This window comes from Ranitomeya variabilis, chromosome 2, assembly GCF_051348905.1.
Source record: "Ranitomeya variabilis isolate aRanVar5 chromosome 2, aRanVar5.hap1, whole genome shotgun sequence".
Lineage (NCBI taxonomy): Eukaryota > Metazoa > Chordata > Amphibia > Anura > Dendrobatidae > Ranitomeya > Ranitomeya variabilis.
The window spans coordinates 875,322,377-875,343,386 of NC_135233.1; the positions used below are offsets into that span (position 1 = coordinate 875,322,377).

Sequence of the window (21,010 nt, forward strand, 5' to 3'; positions counted from 1 at the left end):
GTATGGGGAGGCCTAAATTTAAGAATTCAGACTTTGTTTCATTTATTTTGAAATTCGATAGTTTGCTAAACTTTTCTAAAATTGCAAGTATGGCTGGGATAGTCTTCAGAGGTCTAGTGATTATCAATAAAAGGTCGTCCGCAAACGCTACAGTTTTATAGTGGGCTCCTTGGATCTGTAGGCCTGTTATTTCAGTGCATTGTTGTATGGCTTGTATAAGCGGTTCAATCGACAATACAAAAAGTAGCGGGGAAAGGGGGCAACCCTGCCTCGTGCCATTGTGTATTTGAAATGAGTCTGTCAAAGAACCATTTAATTTAATTCTCGCTGAGGGGCATGAGTACATTCCCATGATAGCTATAATTACTGATAAGGGGAAGCCGAATCGTGACAATGTTTCCTGTAAGAAAATCCAGTCGACCCTGTCGAACGCCTTCTCCGCATCAATACCCATTAGTGCCATTGGTAATTTTCTCCATTTAGCAAATTGTATCAAGTGTAAAATTTTGTAAGCGTTGTCCTTCCCCTCTCTTCCCTTTACAAACCCAGATTGGTTCAAGGAAATTAACTGGGGGAGCACCGCCGCAACTCTATCCGCCATCATTCTCGCATATATCTTCAGATCTGTATTCAGCAATGATATGGGTCTATAACTGCCACATTGCTCTGGATCTTTACCTTCTTTGAATATCAAAGAGATTCTGGCTTCAAGTAGCTGCCGCGGCGCCACCCCTCCTTCCCGGAGACCATTACACATGTTAAGCAAATGAGGAAGTAATAGCTCAGAATTGACACTGTAGTAATGAGTCGAAAAGCCGTCTGGGCCTGGAGCTTTCCCTCTAGGACATTTCGACAGGGTCGACCGGAGTTCTGCCATAGTAAAAGGCTTAAGTAATCGATCTTGTTGGGATTTAGATAAGGTTGGGAGCTTTAAATGTTTTAGAAAGGATTGGATATCCTGTCTCTTTTGGCTCTTTTCATTTTCATCATCTTCAGGGCGCAAATGATATAAAGACTTATAGTAGGACAAGAATTCTCTCTCTATTTCAGAGTAATTTTGGGTCTTTAAACCTGACTTCGTTTTAATAACATGAACGAACGTGCGGGCTTGTCTTTTTTTAATTAGTGACATAGTTAGCTTTGAAGCCTTATCACCATGTACATATATTCGGTTTTTAAGAGAGGCAAAGAACTTAACTGATTGCTCCCTCAGAATATCTTTTAGTCTCTGTCTCTTGGCTGTAAGTTCTAACAGGACCTGGGATAGTAGAGTTTTTTTGTGTTGTGACTCTAAGAGTTTTATCTCTTCATACAGAGAGTCAATCTCCTTTCCTTCCAATTTTTTCAAATAAGATGCTATTGATATAAATTCGCCTCTGATTACAGACTTATGTGCCTCCCAAATTATTAGCGGCGATGTTTCCGCATTATTGTTCAACTCAAAATATGTTGTTATGGCTTTTTGGATACGTTTTTTATTTGTAGTATTATCAAGCAATGAGTCATTGAGTTGCCATGATCTGCATGTGGAAAATTGTTTGGATAGTGCTAATTCGGTCACTACATAAGAATGATCAGAAAATAATGAGGGAGCTATCTCCACATGTTTAATATTGGGCAGCAAGGATCGTGGTGCGAGCAGGTAGTCAATACGGTGGTATGAGCCGTGCGGGAAAGAGTAAAAGGTATAGTCTCGAGTTGACGGGTGCATATAACGCCATATGTCTACCATATTCAGAGAGTGCAGTGAATGCTTTAATCTGGACAAGTCCCTTAAGGATATCGCACTTTTTTTCTTTGTTGTATCTATACTTGGTTCAAAGGCTAAATTAAAGTCACCACCCAATAATAGTATACCTTCCCTAAAGTCTCTTATTTTTTTAAACGTAGCGAGCAGCCATTTCAGCTGTTTCGTGTTTGGGGCATAAATATTGCATATGGTTACAACTACTCCCGCTAGAATCCCCTTCACCAAGATATAACGACCATTTGTATCTGTCATCTGATCATGAAGTTGAAAGGGAATGTCTTTGGCTATGGCCACCGATACTCCCCTTGACTTTTTTTGTGGTGAGATGGCATGAAACCATCTGTTGTAGTGGGCTTTGTCAAATGTAGGAACCTTTTTGTCTATAAAGTGCGTCTCCTGTAATAGGAGAATATCGATACCTTTTTTCTTAAAGTGCGAGAGTGTTTGACCTCTGGTTGCCGGTGAGTTGAACCCTTTAGTGTTGAGAGTCAGTAGTTTGAATGTTCTCTGGTTAACCGCCATCTGGACATGTCGGTATTTGCAGGATATCCTCACGAGATGCCTGGGGAAATAAAGAAGGGGGAGGGACCAGGGAAGGAAAAGGAGGGGAAAGCGTTAAAAGTAGGAAAGTGTTAAACAACAAAGGGGGATTTAGAACAACAATACACTCGTGTGAGTGCAACATATCTGAGCACTTGTCTTGGATTAAAGACATACTATCAGCTAGTTTGGAGGAAAGCTAACTAAACAAAAAATGCATTAAATAACTGAAACATTGTTTTAAACTAAAACAGTAAACTTGTACCCAATTAGTATATGAGTAAGAGCTCGATCTCTATGAAAATCATTAAGGATCAAGTCTTTTAAAAATATCCACTCAAATTAATGTTTTCTCAAGTAACCTGATCCTTGGTGGGAGTCGTTTTGAGGCTCTTGCGTTTAGTCTTTTGAGCTTTGGGTGTGGAGACAGACTGCCATGGCGTCGGAAGAGGAAGGGGGTGCAATGTGGAGGCCGCATGAAAGGACTCAATGTCCGGATACTGGGCCAGGGTGATGTTTAATTCCCCACAGATTTTCTTGATGTCCGCTGATGATCTGGCTTGTAGTCTCTTGTCCTCAGCGATGACTTGTATCCCAAATGGGTAGAGCCAGCGGTACTGTAGTTTCTTCTGGATGAGAGCCTCTGTAAACGGTTTGAGAATATAACGCTTCCTCAGAGTTATTGCTGATAAGTCCTGGAACAATTTAATCAGTGAGCCTTCAAATTTAATTTCCTGCACTTCTCTTGCTCGTCTTAAAATTAAATCTTTAGTACGGAAATCAAGAAACCTACATAAAACATCTCGAGGAGGGTCCCCTTGTTTGGGCTTGGGACGGAGTACTCTATGGATCCTAATAATTTCTATATCCTGAGGATCTTGATCTGTAAGGATAGAGCGGAATATTTCTGTAGCCGCTTTGGTTAGGGCCTCAGCTGCCACAGATTCTGGTAAACCTTTAACTCTGATGTTGTTCCTGCGCTCTCTATTCTCGTGATCCTCTAGAGTGGAGTGTACAATTTGTATCTGTTCCTCTTGTGTTTTAAGACAGGTCAAAATGGCATTGGAGTATTCTACGTGACTGCTTTGGGCATTTTCTAAGGACTCCAGTCTGTGGCCCTGTTGGGAAATCTCATGCTTAATGTCAGTCAGCTCTTTTCCAATGGGTTCCAGTACCTTAGACAATATTCGTTTAATAAAGGAACGCGTTACTGGCTGTTCTTTGCTCTCTGATCCCATATCCGAATCACTCTCCATATCTGTATCTGTCTCCCCATCCGGGGCTGGGTCAGAAGGGTAGTTTGTTTTAATAGCACTAGCAGCAGTTAACCGCTTTTTTAAATACTTGTCCATATCTGATTGCAAAGCGAGAGTATTTGTTTTAGTTGATCTAGGCGTTTTGGTGCTGGACCTAACCATCGTGCACTGTTTCAGGTTATAAAGAATGCTTCTAATTCCTCCTCCAGCTGCTTTAGGAGATATTATAGTTCCATTTTTTTGGGGTTTTCAACCGTCCCTAAGTTTGACAGATTTGCTACTTCAATCAGGGCGAAAGGGCACAAGATTCCTGTAGTTCTGAGGAAATATTAAAGATGATATTCACTTGTGCGGCCAATAGGTGTCAGTGCAGGTCTGCTTAAATATATAAGAGGAATCTAGTGTCTTTTGCAGAAGCTTAGAGGTTAATTGAGCTTTTAAGTACTAGTACTGAGAATTGATCATGTAGTACCAAGGAAAGACAACAAATCCCCCAGATAATGTCGCAAAAGCCCAACACTGATGATATCACCGTCTGATTTTGGCACTATATTCAGCCGACCCTTCAATGCAACCCACAGTCAGAATTCTGAGGGATTTGTGTTGAATAGGTGGGTATGGGGTAGCTGGTAGGGAGGAGCAGACTAGAGCAGAAGGGAAGGAGCGATCTTACTTTGAGTGCAGCCCTCAGGGAATCCCCCCTGCACTATGCGGATGAGTCAAAATGGCGCCGGGCTTGGCGGGAAATCCCCGGGTCCCTCGCTTCTCTCTCAGAGGCGCGTTGTCCTGTCAAGGCAATCGCAATCGCCGGGTTGCGGAGAGCATGGAGCGCCACCGAGGACGAAGATCTCCTCCAGCGGTCCCGGCAGCAGACGCGACACCCCTCTCTCACTCAAGGCACCACAGGTGGGCAGCAGCACCGGGGGCCCAGCAGCGACAGCCCGGAGCACCGCAGGAGGCGTTAGAGCCAGACCGCGCCAATACAGGTAAGCGGTGAATCGTGCGAGCGGTGTGCTGAGGCGGGGGAGGAAATCCAGGGAGAGGGCCAGCCGTACCTTCCCGGAGCCGCTGCGTTCAATAGCGCTCACAGGCTGAAGAAAATCCAAGATGGCGACGTCACTATCGCCTCTCTTCTTCCCCTCCGAAGCCCGCAGGTCCTGCGCCGGAATAAAGTGCAGCGCTCGTCCTCAAATGCCCCTAGGGCTAAGCACTGTGTTTTTGACCGCCTCTGGTATTATTAATATCTCCGTGGGTCTTATAAGTTTGATGGGGATCCAGAGCCAGGCAGGAGCTCACAAGATGTGCGACCGCTCTCTTCCACAGTCAGGCCACGCCCCCGGCGTAGTGTGTTACTTATGGTAGGCCTTGTTACATTGGTCCCAGCTCTCTGCAGTTCATTCACTAGGTCCCCCCTTGTGGTTCTGGGATTTTTGCTCACCATTCTTGTGATTATTCTGACCCCACGGGGTGGGATTTTGCGTGGAGCCCCAGATCGAGGGAGATTATCAGTGGTCTTGAATGTCTTCCATTTTCTAATTATTGCTCCCACTGTTGATTTCTTCACTCCAAGCTGGTTGGCTATTGCAGTTTCAGTCTTCCCAGCCTGGTGCAGGGCTACAATTTTGTTTCTGGTGTCCTTTGACAGCTCTTTGGTCTTCACCATAGTGGAGTTTGGAGTCAGACTGTTTGAGGGTGTGCACAGGTGTCTTTTTATACTGATAACAAGTTTAAACAGGTGCCATTACTACAGGTAATGAGTGGAGGAAAGAGGAGACTCTTAAAGAAGAAGTTACAGGTCTGTGAGAGCCAGAAATCTTGATTGTTTGTTTCTGACCAAATACTTATTTTCCACCATAATATGCAAATAAAATGATAAAAAAAACAGACAATGTGATTTTCTGGATTTTTTTTTTCTCAGTTTGTCTCCCATAGTTGAGGTCTACCTATGATGTAAATTACAGATGCCTCTCATCTTTTTAAGTGGTGGAACTTGCACTATTGCTGAATGACTAAATACTTTTTTGCCCCACTGTATGTATTACTAGGCCAATTTTGCAACTGTATGCGCAACAACAATACTGTTTGACTTTTGTTGCATCTTACTTTCTGTGTGTATGCAACAATGTAGGTTTCATGGGTTAAATAATTTTTTCAAGGGAGAAGATAATTTAATAGAAACAACAATATATGCAATGAAGGGCAAATCTCTTGGTGGGAATCAGATGGCGGGGCAAGCAGCTCCTGCCATTTTCCACAAAGAGGCAATTTTCAACCAAATCAGGGATGACTATGATGATGATGATGATTCTGTGGTGGCCAAGACTTATAAACCAGATAGGGGAACTATTTTTGTGCAGTTGAGAGTTATGTCCTTCTCTTGAACACATTTGTGGCTTTTGCCTTAAAAATGCATTAAAAACTTGAAGGCGAGAACACAGACTAAGCCAATATTTCTTTATTGAAAATAGTGCAAGTGATACAAATGTTGTTATACTCACTTTAGGAAGTAATTCATAGAAATGATTTACAATAACCTGATATGATTTTCCAGTCATAGCAAAATGAAAACTCGTTTTTGTGTCACAGATACTGATGCATGAGTCCTGGATTTCAAAATAAAAAACAAATATTATCAACTTGACAACAAAATCTGTTGAAATTGTAATTTACTGGCTTTGCTGAGGTCTTCTAAAAAATGTGATTTGTAGCAGATCAACTCACCTAGAATTACAAGTATTCAATCACCCAGAAAAGACACAAATAACACTCAGGTCCTTTAGCCCTGTGTCCAATCCCTTAGTAATGTAAAAGTGACCTCAACATATTTGCCTATGGGTAAATGGAGGGTTAGTGTTCTTCACTGCTCTGCTATCACAAACACAACCTGCACAGGTCTACCTAAGTTGACAGCAAAAGCCACTCAGTGCTGCTGAGCTCACCTATTAGGTGCAGCACTGTCGACTTGATGTCAGTGCTAGAGATAAGCAAATTTTCAATGTTTGGTTTAGATTATGATTGCCAAATTTGAAATATTCGCCAATTAATTCTTCAAATATTTGCATAACATTACCAAACGCCATTCATCTCAATGGGAGGAAAAAACAAATGCATGCACAACACCTAAGTTATAACGGCTTCAACACATGCAGCCAAAACACATCAAATGAGGGACAGACACCAGGAAAGTGACCTCAATTCACCCACAGTACAAATTGCAGCATGGCACTGCAGCATTCAGCCAGGCATGAGGTATCGGGGTCTGGAAGAGCATTTACAGCTTTCAATTGAAAGTCACAGTAAGACTAGGTCATGATACCACATCAGGGCATTACTGCTTTGAGTGGCATATGGGGCCCAATCAACAGAGGGCCTACATCAAGCCCTGTCTCTTCTGCTTCGGGCCCCAGGACTCTGCCTGTGCAGTAACTGAACCTGTGTCAAGAGATGCAGGTTCAGTTACTCTATTGCCGTGAGGAATCTTATGGCCAAAACAAAAGCTGCTGGCTATATGTGTGATCTGGTGATGGGAAATGTTAATGTGCGATTGGTGAGAAGTGGAATTTTTCAAAGAGAGAGCGGTGGGACTGTGGACATTTCGGGGGGTGGAGGTGGGGCTGGGGTGGAGCCTGGGTGGAGTCTCAAGGGGGCCCTGAAAATTTTGCCATTATTATCGGGCCCCGAAATTCCTAGTGGCAACCCTGACCACATACAACACCTCTACCTGCTTTCATGCTGAGCCACACTCATGTGGCACAAATTTCAGTTTTGTAGACTACCATTGTTAGAAAAATTTAAGGGTAGTAACATGGGTAGTTGAATCCAAGAAAGTGGAGGCTTGAGGGTCTCGGAGGCCTACTACTACAGGCAACAAGCATGAAGGAGGTCCAATGTTGTGAACTATACCTTTTGGCTCCCTCTTGTGGTCACTAGTGATTTGGCACTTGGATTGTCTTTTACCAGGTTGGTACTCACCTGCTTCGTTAGACCATGGGTGTTGCTATTTAAACTTCCTGGATTCTCAGTCCAGTGCCTGGCATCGTTGTAATCAGTTCACTTCTGTTTGCTCCTGTCTTCAGGTCCCGGTTCTTTGCAACATAAGCTAAGTCCTGCTTTCGTACTTTTGATCATTTGCATTGTTCTTATTTTTTGTCCAGCTTGTACAAAATGTGATTCCTGATATCGCTGGAAGCTCTAGGGGGCTGATATTCTCCCCCCACACCATCAGTCGGTTTGGGGGTTCTTGGATATTCAGCGTGGATATTTTGCAGGGTTTTTTGCTGACCATATAAGTCTTCTTACTATATTCTGCTATTAGTCAGTGGGCCTCTCTTTGCTAAATCTAGTTCATTCTTACGTTTGTCTTTTCTTCTTACCTCACCGTTATTATTTGTTGGGGGCTTGTATTACTTTGGGGTCTTTTTCTCTGGAGGCAAGAGAGGTCTTATTTTCCCTGATAGGGTTAGTTAGTTCTCCGGCTGGCGCGAGACGTCTAGGATCAACGTAGGCACGTTCCCCGGCTGCTGTTAGTGTTTGCGCTAGGATCAGGTATATGGTCAGCCTAGTTACCACTTCCCTATGAGCGAGTATTTATGTTTTGCAGACTTTGCGGTAATCTCTGAGGTCCCCTTCCATTGGGACCATAACAGCCCAACCAGGAGTGTTTACATTTACAAAAATTATTGACAGACAATACCAAAGTGGCATCAATTTCACCACAGTATAGATAGTATAATAGAGACCGACAGGTCTTCCACTACACCCAATCCAACAGATGGACACACAACCAGTAGCGTTCATGTTTCAAAAAATTACTGGCAGACACCACAAAAGTGGCATCAATGGCACCACATTAGAAATAGTATAACAGGGACAGACAGGTCTTTCACTTCACCCAATCCAGCAGATGGACACCCAACCAGGAGTGTTCACATTTCCAAAAATTACTGGCAGACACCACAAAAGTGGCATCAATTTTACCACAATAGAAATAGTATAATAAGGACCGACAGGTCTTCATCTACACGCAATCAAGCAGATGGACATGCAACCAGGAGTGTTCACATTTAAACAAATGTTGGCTTTAAACCACAAGTGGCTTCAATTTTACGAAAGTAAAATAGTATAATACGACTGACATGTCTTCCAAAACACCCAATCCAGCAGATGGACATCCAACTAGGAGTTTTCACATTTAAACAAATGTGGGCCTTACAGCACAGAAGTGGCATCAATTTCACGAGAGTAGAAATAGTATAATAGGGACCTACAGTTATTCCACTACACCCAATCCATCAGAAGGACACCCAACCAGGAGTGTTCACATTTTAACCCCTTCCTGCCGCGGACCATTTTCATTTTTGTGTTTTCAATTTTCACTCCCCTCCTTCCCAGAGCCATAACTTTTTTATTTTTCCGTCAATATGGTCATGTGAAGGCTTATTTTTTGCAGAAAGAGATGTACTTTTGAACAACACCATTGATTTTACTATGTCTTGCACTAGAAAACGGGAAAAAAATTCCAAGTGCGGTGAAATTGCAAAAAAAAAGTGCAATCCCACACTTGTTTTTTGCTTGGCTTTTTTGCTAGATTCACTAAGTGCTAAAACTGACCTGCCACTATGATTCTCCATGTCATTACAAGTTCATAGATACCTAACATGTCTAAGTTATTTTTTATTTAAGTGGAGAAAAAAAATTCTAAACTTTGCTAAAAAAAAAGTGCCATTTTCCAATACCCGGCCGTAGCGTCTACATTTTTCGTGATCTGGGGACAGGTGAGGGCTTATTTTTTGTGTGCCGAGCTGACATTTTCAATGATACCACTTTTGTGCAGATACGTTCTTATTTTCGCCTGTTATTGCATTTTAATGCAATGTCGCGGCAACCAAAAAAAGTAATTCTGGCGCTTCAAATTTTTTTCTCACTACGCCATTTAGCAATCAGGTTAATCCTTTTTTTATTGATAGATTGGGCGATTCTGAATGGGACAATACCAAATATGTGTAAGTTTGATTTTTTTTTATTGTTTTATTTAGGATGGGGCGAAAGGGGGGTGATTTAAACTTTTATTTTTTTTTATGTTTTTCATATTTTTAAAAACATTTTTTTAACTTGTGCCATGCTTCAATAGCCTCCATGGGAGACTAGAAGGTGGCACAACTCGATCGGCTCAGCTACATAGCAACGATCATCAGATCACTGCTATGTAGCTGAAATGCAGGTTTGCTATGAGCGCCGACCACATGGGGGCGCTCACAGCAGGCCGGCATCATAGAGGTCTCAAGGACATCTATGGTTACCATCCTGATGCATCACTGACCCTGATCATGTGACGGGGTCAGCGATGAGGTCATTTCCGGCCTCGCGGCCGGAAGCGCCGGTTAAATGCCGCTGTCAGCATTTGACAGCGGCATTTAACAGGTTAATAGCGGTGGGTGAATCGCGATTTCACTTGCGGCTATTGCGCACACATGTCAGCTGTACATAACAGCTGACATGTCGCGACTTTGATGTGGGCTCACCGCCGGAGCCCACATCAAAGCAGGGGACCCGACATGCGCCGTACTAATACGGGGCATGTCAGGAAGGGGTTTTAAAAAATGAGGGCCTGACACAACCAAAGTGGAATAACTGTCACGGGAATAGAAAAAGTATAATTGGGACCGAGATGTCTTCCACTACAGTTACACCAGCAGTAGACCAACCGTGACTGTTCACATTTTCATAAATTTGAGTTAACATCAGTAACAGCAGCAGCCACAGCAGGCACAGTAGCCACACTAAAGATATCACAGAGTGCAGTTACGTGATTAATGCATCACACTAAATAATGCAATATCACCTAGTCTGTATGGTCTGCGATTGGGGTACAAAAGTCCTTGGTGATCCATGATGTGTTCATAATGATGAAAGTTAGGTGGTCTACACTTTCAGGGGACAGCTGGCTGCACTTATCCATCAGGATACCACCAGCAGCGCTGAAGACTCGTTCTGAGGAAACGCTGGCTGCCAGGCACGATAAAACCTCCAAGGCATGTGAAGCGAGCTCAGGCCTCTAATCCATTTTGGAAGACCAAAGTGTAAAAGGGTCCAAACCCTCCCTGATGGTATTTATACTCTAGATACTCCTTCACCATCCTCTCCATTCGTTCACCAAGTGTAAGACTTGGACTCTGTTGTGCTGGTGCACGAGTTGGTCTAAAAACATGTCAAAGGACTCACAGAAATTTCTTCTTCCACTTCCACCACTACTGTTGCTGCTGCTGCTAATGTTTTGGCATTGACGAATTGACATGCTGGAGGTTGGAAATCTAGAGCTGCGATGTAAACTGTGTGCTTCACTGCTGTCTTGGGTGGAAGCTCTCTTAATGACCGCTGATACGCCATTTAACGGCGGTAGTTAAGGGTACTTAAGATTCTTCCTCTTGTTTCATTTTGGTCACTGTGATAGATCCTATCACAGTGATCAAAATGAAAAAAATAGTAAATTAACCCCTCCTTTATCACCCGCTTAGTTAGGAAAAAATAACAAAATAAAAAAAGGATATATTTCCATTTTACAATTAGGGTTAGGGCTAGGGTTAGGGTTGGGGCTAAAGTTAGGTTTAGGGTTGGGGCCAGGGTTAAGGTTATGTCTAGGGTTAGGGTTGGGGCTAAAGTTAGGGTTAGGGTTGGGGCTAAAGTTAGGGTTAGGGTTGGGGCTAAAGTTAGGGTTAGGGCTAGGGTTGGGCTAAAGTTAGGGTTAGAGTTGGGATTGGGGTTAGGGTTGGGATTAGGGTTTTGTTTAGGGTTGCCATTAGGGTTAGGGTTGGCATTAGGGTTACGTTTGGAATTAGGGTTAAGTTAGGGATTAGGGTTAAGGTTAAGGTTGGATTTGGATTAGGGGTGTATTGGGTTTAGTGTTAGGTTTGAGGTTAGTGTTGAGATTAGGATTAGGGGTGTGTTGGGCTTAGGGTTTTGATTAGAGTTATGGTTAGGGTTGGGATTAGGGTTAAGGGTGTTTTGGGGTTAGGGTTGTGATTGGGGTTATGGTTAGGGTTGTGATTAGAATTATGGATCAGGTTGGGATTAGGGGTGTGTTGGGGTTAGGGTTGGAGTTAGAATTGGGGGGTTTCCACTGTTTAGGTACATCAGGGGGTCTCCAAAGGTGACAGCCAATTTTGCGCTCAAAAAGTGAAATGGTGCTCACTCCCTTTTGAGCTCTGCCATGCGCCCAAACAGTGGTTTAACCCACATATGGGGCATCAGCGTACTAAGTACTAATTGGACAACAACTTTTGGCATCCAGTTTCTCCTGTTACCGTTGCAAAAATAAAAAAAAATTGGGGGCTAAAAAATCATTTTTGTGGGAAAAAAATGATTTTTTTTAATTTCACAGCTATGCGTCAAACTTCTGTGAAACACTTGGGAGTTCAAAATGCTCACCACATATCTAGATTAGTTCCTTGTGGGGGTCTAGTTTCCAAAATGGGGTCACTTGTGGGGAGGTTTCTACAGTTTAGGTACATCAGGGGCTCTGAAAATGCAACATGACACCCACAAACTATTCCATCAAAGTCTGCATTTTAAAATGTCACTACTTCCCTTCCGAGCCCCGATATGTGACTAAACATTGGTACCCCCACACATGGGGTATTAGCGTACTCAGGACAAATTGGACAACAACTTTTGGGGTCCAATTTCTCCTGTATCCCCTGGGAAAATAAAAAATTGGAGGCTAAAAAAATCATTTTTGTGGAAAAAAAATATTTTTTATTTTCACGACTCTGCATTTTAAACTTCTGTGAAGCACTTGGGCATTCAAAATGCTCACCACATATCTAGATAAGTTCCATGGGGGGTAGTTTCCAAAATGTGGTCACTTGTGTGGGGTTTCTACCATTTAGGTACATCAGGGGCCCTTCAAACGCAACATAATGCCCGCAGACCATTCTGTCAAAGTCTGCATTCCAAAATGGCGCTCCTTCCCTTGCGAGCTCTGCCATGCACCCAAACAGTGGTCCCCCAACATATGGGGTATCAGTGTAGTCAAGACAAGCTGGATAACAAATTCTGGGGTCAAATTTCTCCTGTTACCCTGGAAAAAATAAAAAATTGCAAGCTAAAAAAATCATTTTTGAGGGAAAAAAGGATTTTTTATTTTCACAGCTCTACGTTATAAATTTCTGTAAAGCACTTGGGGGTTCAAAGTGCTCACCACACATCTAGATGAGTTCCTTAATGAATCTAGTTTCCAAAATAGGGTCATTTGTGAGGGGTTTCCACTGTTTAGGCACATCAGGGGCTCTCCAAAAGCGACATGATGTCCAATCTCAATTCCAGCCAATTCTGCATTTAAAAAGTCAAAGGGAACTCCTTCTCTTCCAAGCTCTGTCATGCGCCCAAACTGTGGTTTACCCCCACATATGGGGTATCAGCGTACTCAGGACAAATTGCACAACTTTCGTGGTCTAAATTCTCCTGTTACCCTTGTGAAAATAAAAATTTGGGGGCAAAATATAATTTTTGTGTAAACAATGTGATTTTTTATTTTCACGGCTCTACGTTATAAACTTCTGTGAAGCACTTGTTGGGTCAAAGTGCTCACCACACATCTAGATAAGTTCCTTAAGGGGTCTAGTTTCCAAAATGGTGTCACTTGTGGGGGGTTTCCACTGTTTAGGCAAATCAGGGGCTCTCCAAATATGACATGGCGTCCGATCTCAATTCCAGCCAATTCTGCATTGAAAAAGTCAAATGGTGCTCCCTCTCTTCCAAGCCCTGCCGTGTGCCCAAACATTAGTTTACCCCCATATATGGGGTATCGTCGTATTCAGGAGAAATTGCACAATAAATTTTGTGGTTCATTTTCTCTTTTTAAACTTGTAAAAATAAAAAAATTGGTTCTGAATTAAAATGTTTGCAAAAAAAAGTTAAATGTTCATTTTTTCCTTCCACATTGCTTCAGTTCCTGTGAAGCACATAAAGAGTTAATAAACTTCTTGAATTGGTTTTGATCATGTTGAGGGGTGTAGTTTTTAGAATGGTGTCATGTTTAGATATTTTCTGTCATGTACACCCCTTAAAGTGACTTTAAATGTGAGATGGTCCCTAAAAAAATTGTTTTGTAAATTTTGTTGCAAAAATGAGAAATCGCTGGGCAACTTTTAACCCTTATTACTTCCTAACAAAAAAAGTTCCTAAAAATTGTGCTGATATAAAGTAGACATGTGGGAAATGTTATTTATTAACTATTTTGTGTGACATATATTTCTGATTTAAGAACATAAAAATTCAAAGTTTGAAAATTGCAAAATTTTAATTTTTTTTGCCATATTTCCATTTTTTTTAATAAATAATTGTAAGTAATATCGAATAAATGTTACCAATATCATGAAGTACCATATGTTATGAAAAAATATTCCCAGAATCAGCAGGATCCGTTAAAGTGTTCCAGAGTTATAACCTCATAAAGTGACAGTGGTCAGAATTGTAAAAATTGGCTCGGTCATTAAGTACCAAATTGGCTCTGTCACTAAGAGGTTAAGGGTGTGTAAAAGTGTGTTTTGATACTCCAGCATTTGCGGGTCCTTTCTAGTGTGGGAATCATCTGGCAGAATTTGGTTTTATAACGTGCATCTAACAGATGGCAGGGCTAACACTAGGAATTTCTGGGCCCCATACTGGCAAAATTTTCAGGGCTCCCTTGAGACTCCGGTCAGGCTAAACTCCAGCCCCGCCTCCACCCCTTGAACTGTCCACAGTCAAACGATTTTTAAAGCCGCCACCACGACAAGGTCGGGCCCTACCCTACTCTAAAATAGATACCCAAAGAGAAGAGGAGTACCAACCAAATATAAAATATAAAATATTTTATTGATAATATTTAAAAACAAAATAGTAAAGGGTTTACATAGTACAAGAAAAAATGGGGACAAGGCAGAGTAGCCCCAAAGCAATCCATATAAAAATTAATCAAATGCAGACATAAAAAGAGTCATACCCAGTAGGTGAAAAAGATATATAATATATAAATACGCCAGCAGGGGTCAGTATTGCTCCAAAAGAAACGTATAGGTCAATAATCCCAAAATGGTTTTAAGGAGCAGTAATGGTGTGCTGAAAAAAGGCTACACCAAAGGGAAGGTTGAAAAGGGTATCAATGTTGATACAATTATATTAGCAGTGGTAACCATAGATATACATAAAGTGCCCGTGCATGTGCGAATATGAAGCCTATATAGACTAATATAGTGCAAAAAAGGGGCTATGGGTTAACTATAGAATACCACATAAATACCTGCTGTTAGAAGGATTGCAGTGGGAAAGGAAACCCCGACGCGCGTTTCGCAGCGTAGCTTCTTCCTGGGGGTTGACCCACAACCCACAACCCCCAGGAAGAAGCTACGCTGCGAAACGCGCGTCGGGGTTTCCTTTCCCACTGCAATCCTTCTAACAGCAGGTATTTATGTGGTATTCTATAGTTAACCCATAGCCCCTTTTTTGCACTATATTAGTCTATATAGGCTTCATATTCGCACATGCACGGGCACTTTATGTATATCTATGGTTACCACTGCTAATATAATTGTATCAACATTGATACCCTTTTCAACCTTCCCTTTGGTGTAGCCTTTTTTCAGCACACCATTACTGCTCCTTAAAACCATTTTGGGATTATTGACCTATACGTTTCTTTTGGAGCAATACTGACCCCTGCTGGCGTATTTATATATTATATATCTTTTTCACCTACTGGGTATGACTCTTTTTATGTCTGCATTTGATTAATTTTATATGGATTGCTTTGGGGCTACTCTGCCTTGTCCCCATTTTTTCTTGTACTATGTAAACCCTTTACTATTTTGTTTTTAAATATTATCAATAAAATATTTTATATTTTATATTTGGTTGGTACTCCTCTTCTCTTTGGGTATCTGTGATTTTTTTGGTAGTACGCCATATGTAATTATTGGTCTATATACTTTGGATGAAAGACCTACCCTACTCTAACCTATTAAACATTAGTTAAAGTGTCCAATACAATTTAGGTATATTTCTATTTTTCAATTTTTAAAATGACCAATACCACATACGGGGACAAATACCACTGCACCATGACCAGATCACATATTACCACCACATAGTAACCAAATAATAGCACATATAAGGAACAAATACTGCCACACCCTGGCCGGACAACATATTACCACCACATAGTGACTCAATACTACAATACTGGTCAGAAATAAAAAACCCCACAATACTAATATCACCTTAAGTGCCAGTATTCACAGGAGATCTGCAGTTAGTATGCAGTGTCTGTGTACAGGTAATACAGTGATCACCGGTGACATTATACACTGGTGCTCTGTATATAGTGTATAATGTAAAGGTAATTCAGTGATTACTGGTGACTAGTGTTGAGCGATACCATCCGATATGCAAAGGTATTGTATCGGATTGTATCGGCCGATATCCAAAAAATATCGAATATCGCCGATACCGATACCCGATACCAATGCATATCAATGGGACACAAAGTATCGGAATGGTTCCCAGGGTCTGAAGGAGAGTAAACTCTCCTTCAGGCCCTGGGATCCATATTCATGTATAAAATAAATAATGAAAATAAAAAATATTGATATACTCACCCCTCCGGCGGCCCCTGCTCTTAGCGGTGCCTCCGCGCCTAAGAATGCAGCGTTAAGGACCTTCGATGACATCGCGGCTTGTGATTGGTCGCGTGACCGCTCATGTGACCGCTCACACGACCAATCACAAGCCGTGATGTCATCGAAGGTCCTTCACTCCCCGCATTCTTAGGAACGGAGGCACCGCTAGGAGCAGGGGTCGCCGGAGGGGTGAGTATATCAATATTTTTTATTTTTATTATTTATTTTTTACATGAAAATGGATCCCAGGGCCTGAAGGAGAGTCTCCTCTCCTCCAGACCCTGGGAACCATACGCACCGCACACTTCCGATTCCGATTTCCGATATCACAAACATATCGGAACTCGGTATCGGAATTCCAATACCGCAAGTATCGGCCGATACCCGATACTTGCGGTATCGGAATGCTCAACACTACTGGTGACATTTTACACAGGACCATAGCATCAGTGTACAGGTAACACACTGACTCACCAGTGATGTCTCTAGGTGAAGTCCTTCATCTTTGCCTTTAATCTTCATCCAGCACAGACTGCCGTCACTTCATCCAGCCAGGGCTCGTGTCTGCAGGAAATAGCAGTTATCTAGAGCACCGCAATCAGAACACATTATTTATTTTTTTCACCAAATTCTAAACTACAACAGAAGAAGAAAAAAATCGACAGTGTTGGTCTGCACAGTAACAGGACTGCCCCCCCCATTTAAAACAGTATCCTCAAAAGATAAAATAAATACATTACTGCAGTAATAATATCCATTAATTAGCCCCTATGGTAACAATATCCCCCTTCCTGGCCCCCGTGTGTCTCATTCCTGGCACCAGCCATATGTTCTCCTATCCTGTCCTCATGTGATGTCTGTTGTGAATTCTGCTCTTAGGCTCCCTCCGGTGGTCGTAGATGGTAATACAGTTGTCTCTAGATTGCAGCTCTGGTCAGGTGTATCCGCTGATTGCAGTTCTGACTGAGGTATTTAGTCGTGCAGGATTCAGTAGCCATTGCCAGTTGTCCATTGTTTTTGGAGGTTATGTCCTTGCCTGGTTTCATCTGCCTTGCTGCCATATCTACAAAGATAAGTGTCTGGCTTTGTGCCTTTTTGCACACATGCTGTGTGTTTAATGGTTTCGTGCTGTTCATTGTTTTTTTTTGTCCAGCTTAGATTGTGTCAGTATTTTCTCAGTCTGGTTGGATTCTCAGGAGTGGCAGATATACATTCCATGCCTTTAGTTAGGTCATTAAACTTTTGTATTTTCTGCTGTGGATATTTTTTGAAGAGTTTTTAATACTGACCGCTTAGTATTCTGTCCTATCTTTCCCAATTTAGCTAGAGTGGCCTCTTTTGCTGAAATCTGGTTTCTGCCTGTGTGTGTCCTTCCTCTCCTATTCACAGTCAATATTTGTGGGGCTGCCTATCCTTTGGGGGTCTGCTCTGAGGCAAGTTAGTGTTCCCATTTCTATCTATAGGGGTATTTAGTCCTCCGGCTGTGTCGAGGTGTCTAGGGCTTGTTAGGTACACCCCACGGCTACTTCTAGTTGCGGTGTTAAGTTCAGGGTTGCGGTCAATATAGATTCCACCTCTCCTGAGAAAGTCTCATGCAGCTCCAAGGTCACTGTATCATAACAGTACAACTGGCCACGAATGAGTTAAATGCATCTCAGAAGAAGGGAAGAAAGGTGTTGAGCCATTTTTTTTCTGTAGTCTGTTTTGCCTTTTCCTCCCTCTTTATCCTGGGGTGGCTGAGGAGTTTTGTGCTAGCATGAATGTTCATGAATTGGCTTCTCGTGTTGACCAGCTTGCTGCTAGGGTGCAGGGAATTTCTGAATATATTGTTCAGACTCCTGTATTGGAGCCGAAGATTCCTACTCCTGATTTGTTTTTTGGTGATAGATCTAAATTTTTGAGTTCTAAAAACAACTGTAAACTATTTTTTGCTTTGAGACCTCGATCCTCTGGTGATTCCATTCAGCAGGTTAAAATCATTATCTCCTTGCTGCGTGGCGATCCACAGGAGTGGGCATTTTCTCTGGAATCTGGTAGTCCGGCCTTGCTTAATGTAGATTCCTTTCTGCAGGCTTTAGGATTACTATATGACGAACCTAATTCTGTGGATCAAGCGGAGAAGACCTTGTTGGTCCTGTCTCAGGGTCAAGAGGCGGCAGAATTGTATTGTCAGAAATTTAGAAAATGGTCTGTGTTGACTAAATGGAATGATGATGCTTTGGCGGCAATTTTCAGAAAGGGTCTTTCTGAATCCGTTAAAGATGTTATGGTGGGGTTTCCCATGCCTGTCGGTCTGAGTGATTCTATGTCTCTAGCCATTCAGATTGATCGGCGCTTGCGGGAGCGCAGATCTGTGCATGCTGTGGCGTTGTCCTCAGAGCAGAGACCTGAGCCAATGCAGTGTGATAGGATTCTGTCTAGAACAGAACGACAAGGATTCAGACGTCAGAATGGGTTGTGTTATTATTGTGGTAAATCTTCTCATGTTATTTCAGTCTGCCCTAAGCGGATAAAGAAAACCGCGAGTTCATTTACCATCAGTACTGTACAACCTAAATTTCTGTTATCGGTGTCCTTGATCTGCTCATTGTCATCATTTTCTGTCATGGCGTTTGTGGATTCAGGTGCTGCTTTGAATTTAATGGACCTAGAGTTTGCCAGGCATTGTGGGTTTCCCTTGCAGCCTTTGCAGAACCTTATTCCTTTAAGGGGAATTGATGCTACACCCCTGGCTAAAAATAAGCCCCAGTTTTGGACACAGGTGACCATGTGCATGACGCCAGCCCATCAGGAAGATTGTCAATTTCTGGTGTTGCATAATTTACATGATGCTATCCGTGCTGGGTTTTCCGTGGTTGCAGTTACATAATCCTGTGTTGGATTGGAAGTCTATGTCTGTGACTAGTTGGGGTTGTCAGGGGGTTCATAATGATGTTCTGTTAATGTCCATCTCCTCTTCTTCCTCTTCCAAAGTTCCAGAGTTTTTGTCTTATTTTCAGGATGTATTCGATGAGCCCAAGCCCAGTGCTCTTCCGCCGCACAGGGACTGTGATTGTGCTATTGATTTGATTCCAGGCTGTAAATTTCCTAAGGGCCGACTTTTCAATCTGTCTGTGCCTGAACATACCGCTATGCGGAGTTATGTTAAGGAGTCTTTGGAGAAAGGGCATATTCGGCCATCTTCTTCATCGATGGGAGCAGGTTTTTTTTTTTGTTGCTAAGAAGGATGGCTCCTTGAGACCCTGTATTGATTATCGTCTCTTGAAAAAGATCACTTTCAAGTTTCAATACCCTTTACCCTTGCTTTCTGATTTGTTTGCTAGGATTAAGGGGGCTAGTTGGTTTACAAAGACTGACCTTCGGGGGGCGTATAATCTTGTTCGTATTAAGCAGGGTGATGAATGGAAAACTGTGTTCAATACGCCCGAAGGCCATTTTGAATACCTTGTGATGCCGTTCGGGCTCACTAATGCTCCATCTGTTTTTCAATCTTTCATGCATGATATCTTCCGGAATTATATTGATTAATTCTTGATTGTATATATGTACGATATTTTGATTTTTTCTGATGATTGGGAGTCTCATGTGCAGCAAGTCAGGATGGTGTTTTAGATCCTTCGTGACAATGCTTTGTTTGTGAAGGGGTCTAAGTGTCTCTTTGGGGTGCAGAAGGTTTCTTTTTTGGGTTTTATTTTTTGTCCTTCATCTATTGAGATGGACCCGGTTAAAGTTCAGGCCATTCATGATTGGATTCAACCCACGTCCGTAAAGAGCCTTCAGAAATTTTTGGGTTTTGCAAATTTTTATCGCCGTTTCATTGCTAACTTTTCCAGGGTGGTTAAACCCCTGACCGATTTGACAAAGAAAGGTGCTGATGTGGCGAATTGGTCCTCTGCGGCCGTTTCTGCCTTTCAGGAGCTTAAACGTCGATTTACTTCTGCTCCGGTGTTGCTTCAACCTGATGTTTCTCTTCCGTTTCAGGTTGAGGTTGACGCTTCTGAGATTGGGGCAGGGGCCGTGTTGTCTCAGAGGGATCCTGTTGGTTCTTTGATGAAACCGTGTGCCTTCTTTTCCCGTAAGTTTTCGCCTGCTGAACGCAATTATGATGTCGGTAACCGGGAGTTGTTGGCTATGAAGTGGGCGTTTGAGAAGTGGCGACATTGGCTTCAGGGAGCTAAGCACCGTATTGTGGTCCTGACAAATCATAAGAATCTGATTTACCTCGAGTCTGCCAAGCGGCTGAATCCTAGACAGGCTCGATGGTCTTTGTTTTTTTCCCGTTTTGATTTTGTGGTCTCGTATCTTCCTGGTTCTAAGAATATTAAGGCTGATGCCCTTTCTAGGAGTTTTTTGCCTGATTCTCCTGAGGTCCTGGAACCGGTCGGCATTCTGAAAGAAGGGGTGGTTCTTTCTGCCATTTCCCCTGATTTACGACGGGCTCTTCAGGAATTTCAGGCTGACAAACCTGACCGCTGTCCAGTGGGGAAATTGTTTGTTCCTGACAGATGGACTAGTAGAGTGATTTCTGAGGTTCATGGTTCTGTGTTGGCTGGTCATCCTGGTATTTTTGGTACCAGAGACTTGGTTGGTAGGTCCTTTTGGTGGCCTTCTTTGTCGCGTGATGTGCGTTCTTTTGTGCAGTCCTGTGGGACTTGTGCGCGGGCCAAGCCTTGTTGTTCCCATGCTAGTGGGTTGCTTTTGCCGTTGCCGGTCCCTGAGAGGTATGGGACGCATATTTCTATGGATTTTATTTCTGATCTTCCGGTTTTCTAAGATGGTTCATTTGGTGCCTTTGCCTAAATTGCCTTCCT

The 21,010-nt window shown here is 42.5% G+C and overlaps 1 protein-coding gene across 2 annotated transcripts in view; it reads right to left on the minus strand.

Moving 5' to 3' along the window:
- LOC143808071 (putative cation-transporting ATPase 13A4) overlaps nucleotides 1-21,010 on the minus strand; it is a 730,794-nt gene that overhangs the window by 99,005 nt on the left and 610,779 nt on the right. The window contains exon 20 of one of the 2 annotated variants that reach the window (XM_077290327.1): nucleotides 6,045-6,149. The exons of the other annotated variant lie outside the window; for it this stretch is intronic. Within the exon in view, the coding sequence (XP_077146442.1) occupies nucleotides 6,045-6,149 (105 nt within the window). The remainder of the gene's footprint in view (nucleotides 1-6,044; nucleotides 6,150-21,010) is intronic. 2 annotated transcript variants of the gene reach the window in all.